Source organism: Notamacropus eugenii, chromosome 1 (genome assembly GCF_028372415.1).
Source record: "Notamacropus eugenii isolate mMacEug1 chromosome 1, mMacEug1.pri_v2, whole genome shotgun sequence".
In the NCBI taxonomy this organism is placed as follows: domain Eukaryota; kingdom Metazoa; phylum Chordata; class Mammalia; order Diprotodontia; family Macropodidae; genus Notamacropus; species Notamacropus eugenii.
Window position 1 is genome coordinate 659,847,040 of NC_092872.1, and position 19,032 is coordinate 659,866,071.

The 19,032-nt window shown below is 38.2% G+C and overlaps 1 protein-coding gene across 9 annotated transcripts in view; it reads left to right on the forward strand.

Moving 5' to 3' along the window:
- LHCGR (luteinizing hormone/choriogonadotropin receptor) overlaps positions 1–19,032 on the forward strand; it is an 84,118-nt gene that overhangs the window by 35,046 nt on the left and 30,040 nt on the right. For 6 of the 9 annotated variants that reach the window (XM_072635624.1, XM_072635615.1, XM_072635619.1 and 3 more), the window contains exons 2-6: positions 1,541–1,612; positions 3,834–3,908; positions 8,295–8,369; positions 9,883–9,957; positions 10,046–10,123. In XM_072635624.1, coding sequence (XP_072491725.1) covers positions 1,541–1,612; positions 3,834–3,908; positions 8,295–8,369; positions 9,883–9,957; positions 10,046–10,123 — 375 coding nt within the window. The remainder of the gene's footprint in view (positions 1–1,540; positions 1,613–3,833; positions 3,909–8,294; positions 8,370–9,882; positions 9,958–10,045; positions 10,124–19,032) is intronic. The other 3 variants (XM_072635617.1, XM_072635622.1, XM_072635621.1) reach the window with 2 other exon arrangements.

The window sequence follows — 19,032 nt, forward strand, 5'->3', positions numbered from 1 at the left end:
GGAAAGCATTTATTTATTAAGTGCATGTTATATGTCTAGTATTGTACTAATCACTGGGGATCCAAAAGAGAAAATCAAGATATTCCTTGCTCTCAAGGAGCTTACATTCTAATTTGAGGGTAGGGGGACTAATACATAAAGGAGGGTTCAAATGTGGGTGACAGAAAATCTTGATATTCTGTACTCTCAAGAAGTTCACATCTAATGAGACAGACAACACATTGGAGAGTCCATGTTGATGTTCACTTCATGAAAAATGGAAAGGCAGCTAATATCTAAGCAAGGGGAGTAGAAAAGAAAATAACAAGTCTAAGGGGATCTTGTGAAGTAATGGCAGAGCCAATGGTCTACCGAAGAGATGGTAGGTTGAACAGTTAGAATGAAGTGGGGCTCTGGGAGATCTCCAAGGATCTGTACGGCAGTATCCAGCCAATAGTGAGCATCCTGTATTTGGCAGGAATTGACCATAGGAGAGATCAGTCTGTAGTTCACCTCAGTAGCAGCAGATGTGGCTGGTCTGTTTTCTATAAATTAAAATATTGGACTAAATGATATCTAAGGACCTTTTCTACTCTAAATTCTGTGATTCCTCTGATACAGTGGGAATAGAAAGTTCTGCATGTTACTCTTAACCAAGAGTCAAGGGCATAAAATACAGCACTTGCCTCCTTCTTGTGCTAATATTGTTCTGTATGAGAAACCTGATTTGGAGGATGGGGAAGGTCTGTTCTTTATTAAAGCACAAAGTAATATTTTTGTCATCCCTGGGACATAGGTGCTTCAAGTATGCTTATCCATGTTTGCAAATAAAACAACAGCACCAGAGAGGTTAAATTAGTTGCCCAGGGTCACAAAGTTAGTGTCAGGTGCAGGCTACAAACCTAGTCTCTGCCCTCTGAAAGGTGAGCATTCTTGTCCCTACAGCATGCTGCCTCTTGCTTCTTCTGCAGCTCTAGCTCCCCTCCAGAGTACCCACTACAAGGTTCTGTATAGACTAGTCAATCCTTAAATGCCTATCCAATGAACAATTGGATAGATGAATGAAGTAAATGCATCTGTAGGTTTGTCTCTCCATGATAGTGTTCCAGGGTCAAAATGACTTAGTTGATGATGTGGGTTCCTGGAGAGATATGGCAAGTCCCAAAGGTAGGAGAAATTTTGTCAAAAATCCCTAGTTCCTGTCATATTATTTTGTCTGCCTTTCTCCAACCTCCTCTCTAAGAAATCAAACACCACCACCACCACCCCCTCCAATCTCCCTTACCTACGTGAAGTAACCTGATGTCAGCATAGATTTAGTTTCTTTAAAAGAGACCAAGCTGGGCCCATTGACCCTTGCCTCTAATAGAGAGTAATGTCCAAACAGCAACCAAGAGTCCAACCACTGCACTACTCATGGGGCTTGTCATGGAGAGCTTGAGAACACATGATCTGATGGGGAACAATGGGAAGAGGAAGGAAGTCACACAAAGGCACACATTTATGTAAAAATCTGAAAGCACCCCATTTGAAATTCCTGCTTTTTTTTTTCCTTTTCCAGATCACTTACTTATCTCCCTGTCAAAGTCATCCCTTCACAAGCTTTCAGAGGACTTAGTGATGTCTTAATAATGTAAGTCGGTTCCCTTATGCAAAATGACACTCACAACTGCAGTGACTGTTTCATTTCTTTTAAAGCAGTAAGAGAAAGCATAGCTGAAAGGGGATAATTTTTGTGGGGGGGAAAATGTGTTTAAGAAAGTAAACCCTATTATTTCTGTCTATATCCATACAGCTAGCATCTAGGGACCTTTGAAGGAAAGGTATGATTTTCAGGAGTCATTAAAATCCAGATAATTAACCTCGCTTCAGAGAACTGAATGCATTTTGATAAGTGATGATAAACTTCCCAAGCGGAAAAGGAGATAGATTCCAATCATAAAAACTCTTCTTCTGCAATAGAACAGCTATTCCCCCATGACACATTTTTAGATAACACCCACATCAGATAAAATGTGTCTAGTATTTTATTGTGCATCTGAGGATAATCTTTGTATCTAAAATATAATAAGTTTATGACAAAAACACAATATTTATAGCCATATTGATGAAAGAAATTTATCAAAAGTGTAATAGAGCCTGATAATGCCATGTTATCTTGTGTCCTCTCAGATCTGACCTTTCTTTCTTTGTCCCCTTTGCCTCAATGTTCCAGGCCCAAACCTCCATCCACATACATAGACCTTGTAGGACCAAAGTCTCCTTCCATAGCTATGGCACAGCAGATGGTTTAGAATTTTGAAAAGAGTCAAATTCCATAGATTGTTCTTTTTAGGGATCGAAGAGGAAACATTGCAAGAAACAGAAAGATGCAAACTGACTAGGCTAATTCTAAAGAAAAGAACTTCTCAATTGCTGGGTCTAGGCTGGCACCTTGTTGTACTTTAATATTCACAATAATAATAAACTATATTATGGTGAGTGATTCAAGCAGCCACTGTAGACAGAGCCTTCTTCTATCTCCCTCCCCTCTTAATGATAGTTTTAGCAGCAGCCCACAATTCATCTCTAAAAGGCAGCATACTGGATTAGCATAGTGGAAGGGGAGGCAGCATATCCATAGAAAATAATAAGCCTACATTGGCAGCCTAGGTGGGAATTTCTAGCTTCCTTTGAGGTTTAGTTTTAAAATATGGAGATCATTAATAACAACATAAATGCATATAGCTCTTGCAGTTTTACAGTACCCTTTCCTCATAACAACCACTCTGTTTAGTAGATAACACAAGCATAATTACTGCCATTTGACAGATGAGGAAGCTGAGCCTCGAGATTCAGTGACTTGCCCAAGACCATACTTAAAAAGTATGGAAGGTGGATTCAGATCCAGGGCCCCCAGTTCTAAGAGTTAAGTCTTTCTACTATCCCAGTGCCACTTATTTTTTTTAATATTTTCAAAATAAATGCCAACTATTGGAAATTTAGTGCAAATTGGAAGGAATCAGTATAGTTATTAAAGGTTTATATAGAGGCAGGCAGAGTGATGTTTGCTCCCAAAGCTGCTAGTCAGGAACACTTTGTCACCCTTTTAGTCAATTAATCAACGAGCATCTATTAAGTGTCTACTATGTGCCAGGTACTGAGCTAGGGGCTGAGGAGACAAAGACAAAACCCTTAATTAGAAGAGCAGCCATCCATTCAATAAACAAACCATCAAGCTGAGAACAGACTTAACACAGACTCTGTTGCTCATAATGGACTTTATCTGGTTTTTATCAAAGCACAAGCCTTTAACTGAGCCTTAGGAATACAATGGTATACAAAAGTACAATTACATCAATTTGCTATTTTCCCTCTGGCTACAGATATGATCCTGCATTTGGTCTTTAGTCATAAGACATATCTAGACACTTGCTTTGAGGCACTTTGCCAGCTGCATTGATCTCAGTATCCGAGGAACAACCATCCTAAGTCATCATCTAAATGCATATCAGACCTCCGTGTTAGGAGACTTGGTCCCAAGTTGTGTCATGATTATTTTGGACAGAATTTTAGCTCTCACTCATTTATAACAGAGCAAAAGCACAATCACCTATAAAGCTGGGCTGTCAACAGCTGCCATGGAAGCTGAAAAATGTGGATTTTAACTAGACCTGTATTGCAGGCACTCACACAGCAACCCTCCTAAAGGGAGACATTAACACTTTATGATGCCGCAAATTTTCTGTTCTTTTTCAAAGAAAACATATCACATTTTTGCTTCTTTTGCCCCAATTGTTACATGTCATGCACAGCTCATTCTCATGTAGACATGATCATCTGTTTCATGTTGTATTCTCTGTTTCTCCCCCCAGTGAAATCTCTCAGAGTGACTCTCTGGAAAGGATGGAAGCTAATGCCTTTGACAGCCTCCTCAATTTGTCTGAAATGTAAGCATCGGCTAAGAGATAGTTTATTGCTGTACACTAGTACCCTTGCTAGCCAGAGCCCACTCCGTATTTGTATTCAGGCACCTGCTGCAAGGATCCAAGAGGAAAAAAAAGACTACCACAATTACTGGATTTGGGCAGGCACTAATTTCTCTCACCACAGTGGCCTAGAGGTTGCTATGGTGACAACTGCTTCTCCCTAGGTGCTGTATAAACTCTGAAACATCACAACACAAAGCTGGAAATTAAAATTGGCATGTCAGAGTCCAGCCTGCAGCTTCCATCTCTCTCTTGGGGGGTGAGGGGGTCACAGGATCACAGATAGTAGATGTAAAGCTGAAAGGAGTCTTAGAGGCCATAAAGAACAACACTCTCATCTTATACATGAAGAAACAGAGACATATATAGGTATAAAGTGACTTGCCCAGGGCCCCAAAACTAGTGTCTGAAGCAAGACTTGAACCCAGGTCTTCCTAACTCCAAGTCTACTGCCATATCTAGCAGACCACGCTGCCTTTCCTTGTAGATGTCCACAGACAGTGTGGAAATTTGGACTACATATTACTTTCATGTTTCCTCCCATCTATTATAAATGTTTAACAAAATCTTTGTATTCCAAGATCATAGATTCATATTGAAACTTGGAGCAAAAGGATCTTAGAGATAATCTCATTGATCTCTCATGTTTAACAGTTTTAAAAACTAGGGCCCAGAGCCCCTAGGTCACAGAGATGATTAGGGAAAAAGTCAGCACAAGAATCAAGTCGTCTGACTCCAAGGATTGTGATCTTTCTACTGTGCCAGAAGTTTCTAAGTCCAAAACTTAAATAGATAGCATCTTGGGATATCTGGGGATATTGGTAAAGTCCTTTCTAGTTCTAAATCTATGATTTAGACATTCTATTTAGACATTCATCTTCAAAAAAAATAATCAGATGAGTCATCCAACCAGTGTTTATTAAATGCCTCTATGTTTCCAGTATCGTGTGAGAGCCAGTCAGTCGGTGGACAGAGCCTGACAGACAGCAGGTGCATATTAATAAATGCTTAGTTGACTGACTGTGAGGAACAGGGTAGAAGGATAAGTTACAATCACAAAATCGCAGAATTTTAACCAAAAAGTGAATTCCTTTCACAACACAAAGCACACTCAACAAGATATCATCTAGCACCTGGCTGTCATAATAAATACAGTGCTAGATTTGGAGTCAGAAAAACCTGAGTTTGAATTATGCCTTCAAATATTCCCTAGTTATAACGTTGGATACGCAACCTCTCAGAATCATCTGTAAAATGGGGATAATGATAGCACCCATGTCCCAGGGTTGATGTGAAGAATAAATGAGACAATATATGTAAAGTGCTTTGCAAACCCTAAAGAACTATATAAAGTTAATTTATTAATTATCCACCCTTTCCTTCAAGACTTCCAGTGATTGGGAACTCATCATCACCCATCTGCTTTGGGGTAGCTCTAATTGTTAGGAAGTTTTCCCTAACATCTTCCTTTAGCATCTTCCACCCATTGTTCCTACTTGTGTCGGAACAAGTCTTTCTATCCCCTTTTCCATATGACAGCCCTTCAAATACTTGAAGTCAGCTATGATTTTCTTCCCCTCAACCCTCTACCTCAAGTCATCTCTTTTCTGAGCTAAATGTCCCTGGGGCTTCCAGTACACAGCCACTGCAGCTTCCCAGGAGCTCACTCATTATATATTTAGGGAGTTTAGACTTTAGCAGATAAGACAAGTTCAGTAGGTACAAATAAAGTTTTGTCTGATTTGGGGCCACTTGACTGAACAGAAGTATTCTACTTACGCAACCACCAATCTAATTCAACTCTTTTTACACCTGAATTAGATTATTCCTCTAGTTGGTCTTCCTGACTTATCTCTCTACAAGCCAAACCATCCCACCAAACAAGGGCCAAAGTGATTTTCCTAAAGCTCCTATCCAACCATATCATTCTTCTACTCAATAGGATTCTTTACTGACTCTAGAATACAATATTATTTTATCTTTATGGCATCCTTTTAATATGCCAATTTTTGTGTCGATCAATCAATAAACATTTATTAAGTACCCACTATGTGCTAGTCATTGCTAAGCGCTAGGGTTACAAATATGAAAAAAGAAAGACAATCCCTGTCCTCAAGGAATTTACAATCTAATGGGAGAAGATAGACGTAAAAGAAAGCTAAAAAGGAGTGAGGAAAAAGGAAAATAAGGTATAAGGGAGGGGTAATGGTAGAGAAGTCATTTCAAGAAGTCCCAAAGTAGTACAGCCAAGGTGAGAAACATGTTTCATAATGTGCATTTGTTAGTACAGTAGTATACATGTGTATGCATACACACATATAATTTATAAATAAATATACACCTATTAGGGATGCATGTGCCAGTTTTAAAAATTGCTACAGTATGTGTGATCAGAAAAGACTGAAGACTATCACTCTAGAAGACAGTCTAAGCTCAGGTCTTCAAGAAAAAATAATAGAAGGGCCATCAACAATGACATCACTTGAGTCCTGTAGAAAGTCAAGGTCAGATTAATTTGGTCAGTATGAAAATGTAATGAATACTAGAAAGCCTTCTGTCAGTGGTCACAACTTATTATGCCACAGAGGCTCCATACCAGACAGCAACCTTATAAATTTAATAATTGTGGGAGGATCTTCAGTAATGGCTCAACCTTTATCCAACATCAGAGGATTCATGCTGATAAGAAGCCTTAGAAGTGCAATGATTGTATGTGAAAGAAAACAGAGAGAAACAAAAAAGCCTTATCTGGCGACTTTCACAGCTTTTCACAGGTAAGAGCCACTTTGGGAGCACCTGCCCAAGGTAGGCATAATAACCCTAACATCCTACACATGCATAATCCATTTATGCTTTCTAAGGCTCTTTTTTACAGACATAAGAAAAATCATTAGTATTTTTAGAGTACTTTAAGGTTTGCAAAGTGCAAATATATATTAGGACTCTACAAATATGATCTCATTTGATCCTCACAACAGCCCTGTGTTTTGTCGTTCAGTCATTTCAGTCATGTCTATCTATATTCGTGACTCCATTTGGGGGTTTTCTTGGCAAAAATACTGAAGTAGTTTGCCATTTCCTTCTACAGATCATTTTATAGATAAGGAAACTGAGGCAAACAGGGTTAAGTGGATTGCCCCAGGTCACACTGCTAATAAGGGTCTGAAGTCAGATTTTAACTTAGAGAGATGAATCTTCCTAACTCCAGGCCCAGCACTCTATCCACTGAGCTACCAGTGAGACAGCTGCTTATTATTATCCTCATTTTACAGATTAGGAAACTGGGGCAAACAAAAGTTAAGTGATTTGCCCAAGGTCTTAGAGATCTTAAGTTTCTCAGGCTAAATTTAGACTTCCTGACTCCAGGTTCAGCACTGCACCACCCAGCTGCCTCAGTGAGATGCTCCAGTGATAAAGTGGAATTCAAATCAGCTTTCCTAACAACTCTCTGAGATAGTAATGACAATGGGTATCATCTATAGAAAGTATGGGTGGTTTTACCCAGAGTCACAAAGCTAGTTAATTGCAAAGTCACAACTAAGAGCACAGATTTATAGAATATCTAGCTAGACATTCTCAAACCTTTTGGTCTCGGGGCCTCTTTACGTTCTTAAAAATTACTGAGGAATCCTCTATCACCACTACCAAGGGCTCACTTGTTTATGTGAAATATAACTATGGATATTTACTGGACTAGAAACTAAAATGTCTTAGTATTATTGTAAGAATAGTTTTGACTTTATGGACCTTTTGAAAGGATATTGGGCCCTCCCAGAGGTCCCTGACCACCACTCTTTGAGAACAGCTACTGTAGTGGATACATTGTTCCACATAAACTGCTTAAATTTTAAGTCATACCACCACATTGGAAGTATCCTGCCTTGAAAAAGAAAATGGCTAACATGTGGTCTCTCCGGTGCTCATGAATTTCCCATAACCCTCAGTATGCAGACCCTATACCACATAAACACACTTGCTCAGTTACAGAGCCCTGGAATTGCCCCAATCTTAACTAATCCCTGTTGTCCTTTGGGCTGGAACTACTTTCCACAAAACAAATTTCCTGCTGAAATTTTGGGCAACAGCTCCCTCCACAGCAGAGCAAAGCATAGGAGATTCCACCTGCCTTGTAAAAAAAAAATGGGATGAGAGTTTACTGAATAAAAATGTGCTAATTAATGTCTTCTGCCATCCCCAGAACCTCTGTACTTCCTCTCAAATGTAAGAAAAAATGCTAGATTGGTCCATGCCCATGTCAACCAGCGGCCTTGGGTGCTCTAGAGTCTCAGGTATTCAGAAGTATAGGTATCTATTAGATAACTACACATTTTCCTTCTCTCTTCACAGATTGATCCAGAATACCAAAAATCTGGTGTACATTGAGCCTGGAGCATTTACAAACCTTCCACGGCTAAAATATCTGTAAGGAATTCTCATTTTCTCAAAAATAGGATTTTTTTGGCTTTTCAGTAAAGATTAGATCAATTAAAAAGTTGAAGTTATTTCATTATGGTAATAATGCATTTAGCACTGCTTGTAACTTCAGCCTTATTCACAGACATATAGTCATCGGATGTTGGCATTGGAAAAGATCTGAGAGCTTGTCAAGTCCCATGCCCATATTAAAAGTAAGAAAATGAGGCCAAAGAATTTTAATGATTTACCAAAAAGTCACACAGCTAATAAGGGGCAGAGCCAAAGTGACCAGAAACTAGGCCATCTAATGCCCAATTTAGTCCTTTTTCTCCTACCCTATAACATTAGACAGGTGTGCTGTGAGCTGTTCTTAGGCCTGGTCCTAAAAAGCTGGGTGGCATGTCAAGCCCATCTTCGATTCATGAGGAGGGCCAGTTATATAAAAAGAAAAAGAGCTACATTTATAAAGGACCTACTATGTGCCAGGAACTGTGATAAATCCTTTTTACAAATAGGGTTTCATTTGATCCTCACAACTCTGTGAGGCAGATGCTGTTATGGTCCCCATTTTCCAGTTGAGGAAAAGGAGTAAAAAGGTGCTATGCTAAATCCTTTGGTTAAGGAGAATAATCCTTTTGCTATGTGGATAATTGCTCCCTATCTTTTTTTGTTAAGTTCAGTTTTTTAATGTTACTTTTTCTTCATTTTAATTCAGTAAGCATTTACTGAGTGTCTGCTATGTACCAGGCACTGTACTAAATACTGGGGATACAAAGGCAAAAATGAAATAATCCTTGCCCTCAAGGAGCTTACTCTCGACTTAAGGGATGCAGTAGGTATACAAGGAGGTTAATATAAATCATATGTATACAAAATGTAAACCAAAATAACTGGGGGTTTGGGGGTTTATCATAAAGACAGGTGGGGAAATTCTGGCTAGACATGAAATTATGTAGAAGATCTATAAAAGTATAGCTGACCACAAGCTCAGTATGAGCTAAAATCAGCCATAGTACTCATCCCTCTGGGTGGGTTAGCGAGGGAAAAAAGGCATCTCTTAGCTATGCTATGCACTAGGCAAAGCCTTATTTGAACACTACATAGAGTCTGTGGCCATCATGATGATTACTGCTATTTACAGTAATAGTTCCTACTTATATAGCACACGACACTTCATAATCTGCTTTCCTCTGAGGTAGGTAGGGAAAATATTATTAAAGACCCATTTTAAAGATGAAAAAAACAAGGCTCAGACTGCCCAAGGTTCCGTGGCTATTAAATGGAAAATCTGGGACTAGATTTCATTTCTGCATTGTCTGTCTGAACTTTACCTTCCCTCAACACTCTGGTGCTTGTAAGCTCAGAGAATCGGCATAACCAAAAATAGCATCGAAGTCAAATTCCATTGTCTGGTTTCCCCTTTTTCTTCACATGAGGTTGAGTCTTTTGTGGGTTTTCTTTTCACTTTCTCACATTAGTAGTGCCTTAATCCCCCACCCCCTTCACCTTTGTTTTGCAGGAGCATCTGTAACACAGGCATACAAAAGCTCCCAGATGTTACAAAGATTTTCTCAGCTGAATTTAATTTTATTTTGTAAGTACTTGGCTAATTGCTATGCATAACAGTTTCACATTTGTCGTTAAAATTTGGAAAGTAAATATTTCTCATTTCTTTCCTCAAGGGAAATTTGTGATAACTTATACATAACCACCATCCCAGGAAATGCTTTTCAAGGGATGAATAACGAATCTGCTACACTGTAAGTAAACTTCAAGACTCAGTGCCTCTTGGGCAACCATAAATATTTTTCTCACCTCAAGCCCAAGCGTTTTCACTGGTTGGAAGGTTTCTCTTATCTAAAATTCACACTCACTATTAACATTGTCCTGTACTTGGAGTTAAGAGAAAAGAATAAGGATAATGATCTGTTCAAATTGTGCTTGTGGTGAATGGTCCCAACGTAATGGGTTGGTTCAGTGGGAACTTCAAGTTGTGATTTGGATAAAAGATCTGGCTAATTGACTCCTTTTTTCTGTTGCCTTGGTGAGGTGTTTGGGCACTGTACAGTCACAGCTTCAACCTTTTGTATTCACATTTAACTAGAATGGAAATGAGGAAACTAAGGCAGGTAGAGCTTAAGCGATTTACCCAAGGTCACTCAGCAAATTACTAGGGCAGGATTTAAACTCATATCTTCCTGATTCCAAGTCCACCATTTTATGAACTCTGCCACCTTGATAATGTGTTATTATTATAACTATGAAATCATAGATGAGTTGCTATCTATATCAGTGAAAGGAATTACAGCACCTAGAGTTTCCCCACACTGAAAAAATCACCTATTATTCTCTTATTCTTTAAATACTCTATTTTCACCTAAATTCTGTCAGTCGTAAGTTCCATTTCTTTCATGATTCTCTCAAGTGGTTCTCCTACTTATCTAACCACTCTTTCTCAGTCTCCTTTGCTGGATCATCGTCATTCATATACCTACTAAACAAAAGCATCTGCAAACCTCTGCCCTGAGCCTTCTTCTCCTCTCTCTACTTCCTTAGTGACCCATGCATTCTCAGGGATTCAGTCTCTTTGCAGATGAGTCACAGATCTATAATATTCATTTCTTATCTATACCCTGAACTCTAATTTTGTACCACAAACTGCCTGCTGGTCATCTGTACCTGGATGTTCTATAGGAATCTCCAACTCAATACGTCCAAAACAGAACTCATATTTTCCCCCAAACCTATCATTCTTCAGACTTCATTATTTCTCTTGAGTTCAGTACCATCCTCAATTTCCTAACTTTGTAGCCCTCTTTGAAATTTTCTTTTCCCAAATCCCCCAGATCCAATCAGTAGACAAATCTTACTGATTCAGTAATCTCCACATACTTGCCTGTTATTCCCTTCTCTCCTCTCACACAGGCACTGTTATGGTTTAGGCCCTTTCACCTCTCATATGGACTTTTGCAACAGTCTCCCGATCATCTCCCTGCTTTCAGTCTCTCCCCTTCTCCAAACCATTTCCCACAGATTTACCAAAATGTCATTCCTCAAACATATATCTGATCATTGTATACCTATTCCCACTCCCAATAAAACATCTGCAACAGCAACTTATTGTCATGAAGATAAAATTCAAAATCCTCAGTCTGGTATTTAAGGCCCTCCACAATCAGGCTTCCAACTCCATTCACAGTGTCATTTCACATTACTTCCCATGACACACTCTCCACTCTACGTCAAAATGGACTTCTAGCTGTTCCTGGTCACACCATTCTATCTGCCACCCCTGGGCCTTTGAAGGAGTAAACCTGCTTGTGTGGGATGCACTCCTCCTTCACCTCTACCTCGTAGAATTCTGACCTTCCTTCAAGACACAGCTCACATGCCACCACCTACAAAAGGCCTTTCCTGACTCCCTAGCTGTTAATAGTCTCTCTCCTTGATATGACTTTGCATTAGGCAGCATGGCATAATGGTTACTGAGCCATCCCAGGAATGAGGGTGACCTAAGTTTTAGTCCCACTGCTGAGGTTCACTGGCTTGTTAATTCTGGCCAAGACTCTTAAGCTCTCAATGCTCCAGGCAACTGGCTAAGACCACAAGTTGCAGAACAGATGCAGCTATTCAATGGTGGAAGAGTTCCCTCACCAGGAATCATGTATGCTGATGAAATCACGGATCCAAATTTTTTTAACTGTGGTGCAGTGGATGGAGCACTGAGTGTGGAGTCAGGAAGACCTGAGTTCAAATCTGGCCTCAAACACTTACTGGCTGTGTGACCCTAGGCAAGTCACTTAACCCTGTTTGCCTCAGTTTCCTCCTCTATAAAATGAGCTAGAGAAGGAAATGGGAAACCACTGCAAATATCTTTGGCAAAAAAAAACCCAGAAGGAGTCACAAAGAGTCAGACATGACTAAAACAATCCAACAACAAAATATATTTTGTACATCTATGTATATATAGAAGTATACTATATTTACTTATATGCACATGAATACACATATAGAATACAAGCTTCTTGAGGACAAGCGTTGTTTTGTTTTGTTTTATATCCCTATCATCTAGCACAGTGCCTTCCATATAGGAGGCATAGGATCAATGATGATGATAGAGCATTTATTAATTATTTACCATATGCCAGGTTCTATGCTAAAAAAGTGGGAATGCAATTACAAGCAAGTAAGATAGTATCTCTCTTCAAAAATCCTACATTCTGATAGGAGAAAATAACACAGAAAGAAGAGCTGGAAAGAGGTGAGGGAAAGGAAGGGAAAGGACACATGCCTTAGCATGGTGTAGAGATGGCTGCAAGATGGCGTAGAGGCCAAGATGAAGCAAAATTCAGCTATCAGAGCTAGGGGACCCAGAGGCAAAATCCAAGGTTATAGTGCTGGGGAGATGAGGATGGTGCTTTAGAGAATGAGTTGCATGGTAAGGAGATGGCCAAGAAGTGGCATGGAAACTTGATTCTGGGCAACATTAGGTCAGTGCTTACCAATTAGTGGGAATATGTGGTGTCTTCTTCATAAGAGATCTCTTAAAATGAGAGATAGACCTAGATGCCTGCACCTGGAATGATTTAGAATAATCATAATTGGACTAGTATAAGACGACCTATCAATAAAAAAGAAAGGTAGCTTCCCACCTAAGGATTATGGGTTTCTAACACACTTAGGCAGAGCTGGTAGTAGCAATAGGCAAGTTGGATTACTTTGTAGGGGCAATATGTTGGGGGAGTACAAGGGTCACTTTTTTTCACTCTTTTTTGAAAAATTCAATTATTCATTCATAGTATTTTTATTTTTTTCCCAATTACATGTCAAGATATTTTTTAGCATTCATTTTTACAAGATTTTGAATTCCAAATTTTTCTCCTTTTCTTCCTCTCTTCCCCCTTCCTGAAATTGTAGGCAATTTGATATAGGTTATATATGTGCTATCATATAAAACATATTTCCATATTAGTCACAGTTGTGAAAGAAGAAACGGATCAAAATAAAAAAAACACAAAAAAGAATAAAGTGAAAAAAGTGTACTTCATCTGCATTCAAAGTCCATCAGTTCTGTATCTGGATATGGATAACATTTTTCCTCATGAGTGCTTTGTGTTTGTCTTGGAGTATTGTGTTTTTGAGAAGAGCTGCATCATTCATAGTTGATCATCATACAACGTTGTTGATACTGTGTACAATGTTTTTTTCCTGGCTCTGCTCATTTCACTTTGCATCAGTTCATACAAATCTTTCCAGGTTTTTCTGAAATCTGCCTGTTCATCATTTCTTATGGAACACTAGTATTCCATTACATTTATATATCGCAGCTTGTTCAGCCATTCCCCAACTGATGGAAATCCGCTCAGTTTCTAATACTTCACCACCATGAAAAGGGCTGCTATAAATATGTTTGTACATGTAGGTCCTATTCCCTTTTTTATGATCTCTTTAGGATACAGATCTAGTAGTGGTATTGCTAGATCAAAGGGTGTGCACAGTTTGACTGCCCTTTGGGCATTGTTCCAAATTGCTCTCCAGAATGGCTGAATCAGTTCACAACTCCACCAACAGTGCATTGGTGTCCTAATTTTCTCACATCCTCTTTAACTTTTGTCATATTGACCAGTCTGATAGGTGTGAGTTGGTACCTCAAAGCTGTTTTAGTTTGCATTTCTCTAATCAAAAGTGATTTAGAGCACTTCTCAATATGCCAATAGATAGCTTTGATTTTTTTCGTCTGAAAACTACCTGTTCACATCCTTTGACCATCAATTGGGAAAACAAACTTTTAAATATTACTTTTCAGTAGTGAACATATTTTTAATTCTAGAACTAATTATATTCATCATCGTATACTTTTGTTTTGTTTTTGTAATAAGTCAAGTTGCATGCATTACAATGAAAGGTCAAAGAATCTGGTAAGCAGTTAAGACAGGGAAACTTTGGTTGAGGAATTTTCAAGCCCAGCTTAGAATGTATGATGCCTTTTAACAGCTCTGCAGTGAAGATCCATGAAATGAAATACTTATTGAGTGTCTATAACATGTATACTATATTAAGTAAGCACTGAAGTGAGGACAAGAGAAGGCTAGGGTATAAACCCCTTCCAAAGAGCTCACAATCTAAACGAGGAACCAATACTTATAAAGCTTTTTGAGAAAAAGGCACCATGGTACAGTGGGGAAGGCACAGACTCTAGAGTTGGAGAAGCTAGGTTTAAATCCTACTTCTGGAAACCTATTCCTTATATTACCACAGTCAAGCCACTTAACCTTCCTGGACCCCAGTTTCTTCAGCTATAAAATGGAGGTGGGGGTGGAAAAAGTCTAAATGTCTTACAAGGTTCCCTTTGGTTCTAGATCTATGATCCTATAAGAATCAAGATTGTGCCATATTCATCTTCACATATATCTAAAGATCCAGCAAAGTGTTAGAAGAAACTCAGTAAATGTTTTTAAGTGAGTGAATGAGTACATGAATAAGTGGAAAGTAATACAAGATAGTATATAATCTAGCATGAGATTGAATGGTGAAGACAACAAGGGCTATGAGGCTTCAATGAAGGAAGAGATCAGAATAATCAAGGACAACTTCATGAAGGAGATAAGGCTTAAAGTCATGGAATCCTAGCAGCTCAGGGCTGAGAGCAACCTTATAGATCATACTATCCTACTCCCTCATTTTATAGATAAGGAAACTGAAACTCAGAGAGGCTGAATGGCAGTAATGACCATGGCATGTGAAGGTGATATTTGAGGAGGATGGGAAGAGCGAAATAATAAGAAACAGGGGTTGGACAGCCAGGTTAGAACCAGATTACACAGAGCATTAAATACCAGGACAAGGATTTTAAATGAATGACTGTGGCTAAAGGCTAACATAGGGAGAGGCTTCCATTTCATTGGTCCTTCATTCTTTAATATTTCAATGTTTCCAATGGATCTACAATCTCCCTGACATGGGAACACACTCCATAGTACAGACTGAAATCATTCACAACTTATCTTCCTGTGTGACTTCTGTCTATATCCCTTCCATAAATCTTCAATAGTGAGTCTGCCAGATATGCTATCAAACAGCCTTCTTTTAGATCTCTTCACCTTGTGTTACTACCAATGGACCACATAGGTTATTATCTCTTGATCTTGCTCTGTTATTGGCCCATCTCCTTTTTTTAATCATACATTTCTTTAGTAATTCCTTCTATACTGCTTCTCTTGTACAATTCTTCATTGTGTAATGACTACCATGTGTGTCTCCATTGCCCTTTGGGTGACTTGTAACTTTTATTCTTTGTAGGCTGCTGTATCACAAATTTTCCCATAATATAGCATTACTGGAAAAACAGATGTCAAAATATGGGCAAAGCTTTGCTTTACAAAAAAATTGGGGGCCATTAAGAATGTAATATAATTTCCCAAATGCAATATAACCCAGAATATTCAATTCTGGACCCAGTTCATTATCCATCTGCAGTGTATTCCAAAAAAAATGTATTAACAAGAAAATTATAATATTAGTATTAAAGCATCATAGTGCTTTAAGGTATATAAAACACTTTATTCCATTACCTCATCATATCCTCATAATAATTTCCATTATACAAATGAGGAAACTGAGGCCAACAAAGGCTAAGTGATTTGCCCACTGCTAGTCAGCTTCTGAGGCTAGATTTGAACTTAGGTCTTCCCAACACCAGGTCCAGCATAATACCTGGCAACCTATAGGCTGTTCAACCAATAGATTATCATATTCCAAAAAATAAGCAGTCCTCTTTATCCACTTGGCTTTTTTGTGTGAGATGTTAAACCAGACCCTTTTGAGTAATTATGGCCCTCATTGAGAAGGCTCTGCAATGTTCCAGGGCTTGACGCAGTCAGTACAATGTCATTTACAAACAGGAACAATTGGAGGACCTTGCTGTCTGTATACAGGGAATTCCTCTTCAATTTAGATTCTGTGCTATGCATCTTTCATGACCATGGCAAACTCCTCTGGCAAGTTTGCATCTCCTTGTTTTATACCTCATTTGATATTTCTATCTCTTATATTGACTTTCAATGAATTTTGTGTGATTTTGACGTATGTATGGGTGATACCTCATTGGGAAGGAGCCTTTAAAGTAACATTATGCCCTGTTGAATCAAATTTTTAATAACATACAAGAAGCACAGTGGGATCTTGTATTCTTTGCCTATTTTAGTCAGGCCAGTGCTTATCATAGTGCTCAGAACATCACAGACACTTAATGAGTGCTTGTTGACTTGCTTTGACTTATGGCTGTGAAGATATAATCTGCTATATGTAATTATTTACAAAATCCTTCCTTTTGCCTTACTGTACATTCACCAAAGATGCTCTATGTGTGCATTATTCTCATAAAGACTTTGTACAATTGGGAAAATGGACTTATGAGTTGTTAGTCATCCAAATTTTTTCAGTCCCCATAAAGAATATTATTTTTCCAAGTATTTCATATCCTCCTTTCTCTCAATTATCTTGATAATTGATGCTTCAATGCTTTCAAAGTTTTGTCACCTCCAGCATGAACCTCATCTCTGTATATTTGGGCTAGATCATCTCCCTTTTCATCTTTGTTTTTAGTACCATTTCTACTTCCTCATGTAGCACACTGGAGATTGTTATGTTAGAATGAAAATATAGTGACTCCAATGTCATTAATGGACAGAATAGTTTGTCATAGTAATCTCAAAAGATTTTTACATTTCTAATCTATTGGCCTCCTTCTAGTTTAATCCCTTACTACTCTTGAGATGATCTGGCTTATTTGGATTTTTGCCACACTTCTTATAAATTTAATTTTCCCTATAATTTTTCTTGATATTATTTTAAACTGTACCATGCGTAATCATCCAGTGTCCTCTTCCATAAAACTTATACATCCATTAGTGCTGTCTTTGGATACTATATATTTCTACTTGGCACAGAAATCAACTGTTTGCTGGCTGAGACAGTTTTGGGTCCTCAGTATGTTAATGGGTCATCAGTTAAAATTTTTAGATAACAAGATTTTATATGTTTCTTCCATCACCTTCAATTTTGTGGCATCAAGAGTTTATTCAAATAGGCCAAATATAGTTCTTTTATTTGTATCCCACATTTTCTTTTAATTTTTAATCATTCTTCTAATTTTGCATTGGTTTTTGTCTTTGTATTAATAAGTTGATATCTGATTATATGCTCATTATTCATTCAGAAATGATTCCTGCATTGGTAACTAGTAATTTCCTGTCCATTAAGATATGATCAATTTCATTTTTGTGATGTTATGCCTGTCAAGTCTAAAGACATTCCAACTCTTTTCTTGAAGAAAGCAATTGTGATAAATAGGTATGCAAGGCTTCTATATAAGCCTTTGATGTTTTTGTTACTTATTTTTGAGCCATATTTTCCAATGTATTTTTCACAATTCTCCTCCATTACCATGTTGGCATTGAAATCATTAAATTTTAAAATATGTGGATTTAATTTGGAAGGCCTAGAATTTTTCTACTGCCTCATGATCTACATTAAATGTTGGCATATAAGCTACAATTATCTTCTTGGTGGTCTTTTTATAAATATTCATCATAAGCATTCCAACTGAGATGGTGAAGTGTCTTGTGAAATGATGTCTTTTGTTGTCTTTGGACATATGATATAACTCCTCCAGCTCCTTAATTTGCCTCTCCAAGAAAGACTTATGAGTCATCTTTCCATTAAACTGCATCTTTCCATGATGACTTCTGGTTTCTTTTATAGCAAGAATATCAAGATTAATTTGAATAAACTCCTTCTGCAGTATGACTGCTCATTGGCCTCTGGACAAGGATCTCATATTTAGGGGACCAACAGTTAGCTTAGTATCCATAGACAATTTTCAAAGTTACATAATTCTGAGCTACCTCTTTCTCCTTTTCTTCCATTCTGCCATCATCACTACAGAAGCAGAAAGTAACTGCACAGAGCTAAGGACTAAGATGCATTTTTCTTTGCTTCCTGAATAGTCATAACCAAAGAATCTGTCACCAAATGGCTAGCTCACTAGTGATAAATTTTTCATACTTAGGCAAGAAAGTAGATGCAATATACATAGTTCAGTGGAAATGGTTCGGTGGAAAGCACACTGGATTTGAAGTCAGAGAACCTAGGTTCAAACCCATGACATTGGGCAAGTTATTTAATTTCTATGCACCTCAGTTTTTCATCTTTAAAGTAGGAGGCTTCAACTATATTGACTCTAAGGGACCTTCTAATTCTAAATCTACAATCTTAGTTTTCACTGGGACAACATTCAAACCTTTTCCAGTTCAAACCTCAAAAATTCCTCCTATTCACCTGATAGATAGGACCTTTAGGAGAGTCAGGTCCTGTGACTCTTCTGAATATGACCCAAACCCGATCAAAATATAATTGTGCAATATTTAACCAAATAAACAAAATAGATAATGTGTGCAGAGTGCCAGGCCAGAAATTAAGAGGACTAGACTCTTCTTCCTGAGTTTAAATCTGACCTCAGGCACTTACTAGCTGTGTGACCCTGGGCAAGTCATTTAACACTATTTGCTTCACTTTCTTCATCTGTAAAATGAGTTGGAGAAGAAAATGGCAAACCGCTCCAGTATCTTTGCAATGAAAATCTCAGAAGGGGTCAGAAAGAGTCAGACAT